This window comes from Glycine max, chromosome 7 (assembly GCF_000004515.6).
Source record: "Glycine max cultivar Williams 82 chromosome 7, Glycine_max_v4.0, whole genome shotgun sequence".
Lineage (NCBI taxonomy): Eukaryota > Viridiplantae > Streptophyta > Magnoliopsida > Fabales > Fabaceae > Glycine > Glycine max.
The window spans coordinates 41,693,652-41,700,954 of NC_038243.2; the positions used below are offsets into that span (position 1 = coordinate 41,693,652).

The 7,303-nt window shown below is 38.3% G+C and overlaps 2 protein-coding genes across 2 annotated transcripts; both read right to left on the reverse strand.

Annotated features, from left to right (window-relative positions):
- LOC547523 (ferric leghemoglobin reductase-2 precursor) lies at positions 1 to 2,848 on the reverse strand. The gene is made up of 2 exons (NM_001250835.1): positions 2,589 to 2,848; positions 1 to 1,519 (listed from the first exon to the last, which is right to left on the reverse strand). Exons 1-2 carry the CDS (start codon positions 2,838 to 2,840, stop codon positions 269 to 271), a joined length of 1,503 nt encoding a protein of 500 aa, NP_001237764.1. The 5' UTR covers positions 2,841 to 2,848; the 3' UTR covers positions 1 to 268.
- Positions 2,849 to 4,540: 1,692 nt separating this feature from the next.
- On the reverse strand, positions 4,541 to 6,837 carry LOC100781949 (probable protein phosphatase 2C 13). The gene is made up of 2 exons (XM_003529438.5): positions 6,453 to 6,837; positions 4,541 to 5,889 (listed from the first exon to the last, which is right to left on the reverse strand). The coding sequence occupies exons 1-2, from the start codon at positions 6,612 to 6,614 to the stop codon at positions 4,891 to 4,893; spliced, it is 1,161 nt and encodes a 386-aa protein (XP_003529486.1). The 5' UTR covers positions 6,615 to 6,837; the 3' UTR covers positions 4,541 to 4,890.
- Positions 6,838 to 7,303: the final 466 nt, after the last annotated feature.

Genomic DNA, 7,303 nt, shown 5'->3' on the forward strand with positions numbered 1-7,303 from the left:
GTTTAATCAAAACCGTCCCACACTTCCATTAAGTTGTCTTCACCCTGTCAGAATTACAATATTGTCCCAGAGAGAAGGGGAGATATATATATTATTCAACAAGGATAAGAACAACACAACCATTCCTCTTATTATGCAAACAAGTAAACAAGGGGCTAATTTGCATTTAAAAATCTGAATCTAAATTTAACAGAGGTGGTATCATCTCCAAGTCATTGTAAAATTCTTGGACAAAAATGATAACAAGAAGAAAGTAGCAACCGTCTCTTTAGATGTGAATGGGCTTGTCATAAGTGGCCATTGCGGCTTCTTTCACAGCCTCGCTCATTGTTGGATGTGCATGGCACACACGTGCAATGTCCTCACTTGATGCATCATACTGTAGTGCTATTGCAGCTTCATGAATAAGCTCTCCTGCATTGGGCGCCATAATGTGCACTCCCAATATCTTGTCTGTCTCCTTTTCAGCCAATATCTTCACCAGTCCTTCAGCATTGTCAATTGCCTTAGCTCTGCTATTAGCCAGGAATGGGAACTTGCCAACACGGTATTCAACTCCAAGTTCCTTCACCTGCTCCTCTGTCTTCCCAACAGATGCAACCTCGGGCATTGTATAGACAACGCCAGGGACTTTGTCATAATCCACATGACCAACCTTACCAGCTATGTACTCAACACAAGCAACACCATCTTCTTCCGCCTTGTGTGCCAACATTGGGCCTGGAATTACATCTCCAATTGCATAAACACCAGAGACATTTGTGGCAAATCTTTCATTTACCAAAATCCGTCCAATCTTGTCAGTTTCAACTCCTATCTTGTCCAACCCAAGTTCGGCAGTGAATGGGGTCCTACCAGCAGATACCAGGACAACATCTGCTTCAAGTGTAGTCTGATCACCACCAGCTGCTGGTTCAAGAGTTAGCTTCACACCATCCCCAGAAGTATCAACTCCAACCACCTTAGTCTTCAGCTTGAATTTCATGCCTTGCTTCTCAAGAGAACGCTGAAACTGCTTCCGGACCTCCGCATCCATGGTTGGAACAATCTCCGATGCAAACTCAACAACTGTTATCTCGGAGCCAAGTCGGCCCCATACTGAGCCCATTTCCAGCCCAATGTAGCCTGCCCCAATGACTATGAGTCTCTTGGGGATTTCAGTCAAAGCAAGAGCTCCCGTTGATGAAACAACTTTCTTTTCATCAATAGTGATCCCAGGCAGAGATTTCACATCCGAGCCAGTGGCAATTATAATATGCTTGCCTTTCACAACAGTATTTCCACCTTCAGTGGTGTCCACAGAGACCTCAGATGGTGAAACTAATTTGCCATAACCTTTGACATAGTTTACCTTGTTTTTCTTGAATAGACCTTCAATACCCTTGGTAAGATTAGAAACTGCTTTATCTTTTTGGGCCATCATGGCTGGCAAATCAACCTCGACAGATGAAAACTTGACCCCATGGTTGGCAAATGCATGTTTAGCCTCATGATACATGTGGGAAGAATGCAAAAGTGCCTGTACCAAAATATGAAGGTACCGTAAATGAGTGCATGGGTCTCTAGAATATTATATCCATTATTCTTTTTTAAATTATATATGGAATTACAACATCAACAAAACCATAACCTTTTCCCACTACGTGAGATCCACGCCATATAGATCAAATGCCATTGAATTAAGTCAAACATAAACTATTCGAAGAGAACATTTACTTTACGTATGAGAGCATATTTGTTTTAAAATACAAAATGAAGGAGATCATGGCAGTTAATGCAGAAAATTTTAAGACAAGAAATTGGAATAAAATTTGCAGCAAGACATGAATAGACTTAGTAGGGAAAATTAAATAAACAAAATGAACGAAATGCAATTGATGCCCTGTTTGGATAAACTTCTCCATAAGCACTTATAGGAAAAGAAAATTAAATAAGCTTCCCGATAAGCTAGAAATAAGCTTTTGGAGAAGCTAATATGAAAAAGCTTCAACAAATTACTTATGCAAACAGACTCAAATGAATTGAGTTATTCTATAAGTTAAAATCAACTTATTCATCCCAGCTTTTGGAGAAGTTAGATGTGAGAGCTTCTGTAAAAATTTAGTGTATTTTAACTTAAGGAAAAACTTAATTCATTTTACCGTTTTATTTTCTTTTCCTATAAGTACCCGCCGAGAATTTAATCCAAACAGTGCCTTAGTGTACAAAATATTAACAGGCAGAGGCAAGCTAAACAATAATGTCGCTCTTCCGGCCAATAATATTCCATTTGAGACCTTATTTTTGATGTTGTTAATTCACACCAAAAAAATAGTGCAGGAGAAACATAAAATCAGCCAATACTTGCACTCAATTCCTACATACAAGAGTGCTGATAAAACACAATATCCAAATGATAAGCCATGCTCATACTTCACCAACTTAACTATATCTCAATCACTTTCTCCTACCACCGCCTTATCATAACAAAACAACTCCAAAAAAATAAAACAACACAAGATTTAAACGAACTAGAAAATGAATTTCGAATCCCAGACACGCAGAAACAAAAAAAGGGGAAAAGGAAAAGCGGTTTGAAGAAAATGAACCTTGGAAGGGATGCATCCGACGTTGAGGCAGGTACCGCCGAGAGTGCCACGTTTTTCGATGCAAGTGGTTTTCAGACCCAGCTGCGCCGCTTTAATGGCCGCCACGTAGCCGCCGGGACCGCCGCCGATGACCACGACGTCGTTTTCGTCAGATCCGGACGCGAACCCCCTCCACCTTGTCAGACAAAGCGACGACCTCGACGACAAAACGACGGCGTAACCCTTCCGTCGAGCCAAGTTTGCCATCGCCATGATCTTTCTTTTTTCGATTCGTTCTTCTCACCACCTAACACACAGCATGCTGTTTTTTTTTTTATTATATAACCATCAGTCATATCATCATGGTAATAATTAATAATTAGTGTTTTCTCTTATTATATCTCCATTCCATCTCAGCCCTTAGATCATTGCTGATGCAATTCTAGCCCTCCATTTTTATTTTTTTGGGGGGCAAATTATTCTTTAGTTTTTGGTTTCTCACATGCAAATTCAACCTTTACTTTGGACCGTTGATCTTGATTGTGATAACCTTGAATTTTTTTTTCAATAGATCCAAGATGTATTAGAGAGTTTACAATAATTCACACACATATTTAACCTATTGAGTTAGATGTCATTGACATAATAATTTTACTTTTTGGATGAACAAGTTGGACTCAAATTAGGCATGGAGATTTTTTAATGTTACGAGAAAAGCAAGTGAGGTATTATTATTCTATTAATTTGTATTTCTTTACTTTAATTAATACTCTTTTGTTTTTTTAAATTAAAAAATTATTTAAAACTTTGTATAGTAATTATTTAGAATTTTTTAATATTTTTATCATAATATAAAAAAAATACTTTAAAAAATTATATTTTAAAATTATTGGACAAGACTAATTTTCAAAATTGTAAATGATGTATGTTCACCTCTCCTTTTCCAATTAAAATTCAAATTACGGAAAATTCAGACAAAAAAATATCATGGTAAGTTGGATTTGGAGATTGACCAATTAAACCTATTATCTTACTAAATACCAATCACTTGAGTTTACCATTTAAACAAATAGTACATTGGAATGAGTGGAAAAGACTTTATTTTCCTCGGACAAAATCTTCTCTATACATAAATCAAGAATCAAACTGTAAACGTGTTTAAGGAGTTGTTTGTAGTTGTATCTTTAGGTTTTGTTGACGAACTCATTGGAGGACCATATACTTAATCAAATAGATATAGTAAGAGTAATACCATTATTGGCGGAGCATTGCTTCAGTCTATATTCATTAATCAGTTATAAGTTACATGACTCTTTCTTTAATTATAAGTAAAATTCAATATCAATAGAAATGTAAATATTCTACCGCGTTAAACTCAAGGCTTACCAAGTTATTTTATTTAGTGAACTCAAGAAATACTAACAGTCTGTTTTGTAATTGATGTTTAATGGTTACAGTCAGCGAGGGGGAAAAATGCTTAGCAACAGTGGAAATCTACATATTGTTACAAATTTCTGCCATATATTTAGGATCTGAAAGACAAGGCATTTGATCCATGGAGTTGTAGATTGGAAGCTTCTTACTTCTGGGATCATGGATGCCACAATAGCAAATTTCCCTATTCATACGTTTGAAAGATTTAGATAACGAAATAACGGCCTTACACACCTTACCAAAGTCTGAGCATTTGGTTGCCCAAGGGCAACTGACAAAACAACTGACACTAACCAAAAATAATATTTCTAATCACACTCCTTTTTATCAAAGGGGAAAAATTCATCACATAAGATACGCGATTTAGCTTGTATGATGCCAAAGGATGATGTTGTCCCATGACATGGGCCCTACCAGTGATAAGATGGGCCAAGCATATCTATCCATAAAACATGGAGGATCCGAGAACAACAAACAAGAAACTCAACCATGCATTCGGCCATCGTATGCCTCAGACAACCCCCTCATTGAAGTAAACATAGGAAATGACAATTAAATTTTGGTGGCATGCACCCCGGAGAATGGGTGAGGAAGCCCAAACTTATTTACAGAGGCATCAACAATGTAAAATGGGAACGGCCGTGGTGGGGACCGAATCTAATCCGCCAAAATTAGCTAACAATTGTCTCTACATATACCAACGTAAGTACGTAACCCAGAAAATACCTCCCAATTAAATAGGTCTAAAGACCCTCTACCCCCTCACCAAATATCCCTTTTCTATCACTACAAAACTGCTGGCTGCTTTTTAGCTCTCTGAAACAGCCAAAAAACAGATTAATTTTTTTATGAAAGGAACATTTATCAAACACAAGAATTGCATTTACAATCAATTTCCCTCAATTAAGCTCTTCAACCTATTACGGGCTTCTTCAGACAGACTGCAAGTTTTGAATCTTCGCCTTTGGGGTGGACATGATTCAACAATGCTTTCAATGGGCGACAAGTATACGACAATCACAGTGAGATTATCTGATGTATTTAGGCGCAATGCTTCCTTGACTAGCTCTCTGGCACATTGCTGTGGGTCATCATGCCTTCTTAATCCTCGACGAACAAGACTAACTGCAACTTGGCTAGACATTACATCCCAAATCCCATCACATCCAATGATCAAGAACTCGTCATCCTCAGTCAATGTAACCAGCCGTACATCCGGCTCCGCAGTAAGAGGGGATGCAGCACCAAGTGGAAATTTCAAGTCCCAATCCCCAAGGGCTCGAGTTACTGAAAGATAGCCATTGAGATATCCATCATCAATGAACCCACCTAACTCTTCCACCCTCCTCTGCTCAGGTAGATAACTTGGCCTGTGATCGTTAGACATCTCAACAGCCACACCTCTCCGGCAAAGAACTGCTCGACAGTCACCAGCATTAGCAACAAGCAAATGTCTTCCAAGCACAAGGGCAGTCAATGCAGTAGTCCCACAAGAACTACTAACAGTTTGTTCATCAGCCAAGGCAAGATCTGCCCGTAGAAAAGCTCTCCGATGGGAATCCTCCAACTTCTGTAGAAAAAACGCATCAGCATCATATGACTGCAGCATGTCTGCATCTTCAAAAAACAATCGCATAGCATTCCTCTTAACAAAAGCAGCTGCATCAGGCCCTCCATGACCATCAAAAACTGCATAAAATGCACTCGGTATCGGGCACTTGAACACAAATCCAAGTTGAGCACCTAGGTCATCAATACAGATGTGTTCGTCATCCATAGAAACCCGCGGTCCCATCTCAGCATAGCTACCAGAACGCACATTTGGGACAAGATTCATCGCAGGGGCCTCCAAAATGGAATCTTTAATGATCTCGGAGCAACTCACTGCCTAACACACATGAAACACAAAAGTCAGCACATCAAAAATAAATTGATCAACTCAAAAGTGTTAAAGAAAAAACAAACAGAAAAAACATGAACCTGATCATCATCAAACTCATAAGGCCTACCAGCACGAAATTACTAAAGATCATAGCAAGCTATTTTAACTAATTTCATCTAGCGAATAAATTTCATCAAAATTCCACCCTCCTCTTTGTACAGGAGAGGTGATAATATACAATACATGAGCAACCTAGGTTAAAGGCAATAAATAAATAAACACTCAATTCCAAATTGTACTTCCGAAATTCAGATTCATAAACTCAGCAAACACTAGAGGAGTATTGGATCTTCCTCACATTTATCAATCGAAGAAACAAAACCAAATTTACAGACCCGATTCAGATTTGACAATAAACTAACCTAAAAGGATTAAAAACTAATTCCTTCAACCAAATCAAACCACTAATAACCCCAATTGAAAGCAAACCCAAAAGGAAAAAAAGAACAAAAACACATGGAATCAAAGCGAGACGTTACAGTAAAGATTAGTTAAGAGGAAAAACATACTTGGCCAAAGATCGGAAGAGAAGGTGAAGATGATTTGGGAGAAACCTCAACCTTCACGTTGTGTTCTTGCGCCACGCAAATATGATACTTCACGTCCAACATCGGAATGTTCTGCTGACAGATAATTTCCGCTTCCGCTACCACCTTCTGGCTCACGATCATCTTCAATCGCCGTTTCGCAACGAGATTAGTCACTAGGGTTTCCTGAATTGAATTTGAAGCGTTCAAATTTGGGGTTTTCTTTGAAGAAGAATAACAGTAACAAAATTAGGGTTTCTCTTTTATTTCTCTCTCTGTGTTAATTCTGTGCACATACTTAAAGGGTGCTAAATCCCGACGCTCTTATAAGCACGTTGGTGCGCGTGGGTTGAAAACCCAACAATGCCCCTTAAAGGCTGTGTCATATCGTGTTTATTTTCTCTCTTTCGACACTTCGAATGAAAGGGTATATTTGTGACGCGAGAAAAAGAGCGTCACGCCTCTTCCACGTAGTTCCGGTTCGTGATTTTTGATTAATTGATGCAATTTGTTAAGTTTTAACTTTGCGGCTATGCTTGTGCCAGTCCATGTACTGTTCAAGGTCGAGGTTGCGTATAAGTAATTGTTCCTTTGCGTTGACTGATAAGTGAGTAGGGAATAACTAACAACCACCTCAAGAGAACAAAAACCAAAAGTAGTGGCTATTATGGATGCATGTAAAATATTCCAATGATTATTAACACGAAAGAAGTTGTGATTATAATCTTTGTAACGTGTTCTTATTATTGTATGATACTAAAATTTATGTGATGTGCTTTAAATAGAACATAAGAGCCATTGAATAAGATGCATGATGTATATTTACATCATTT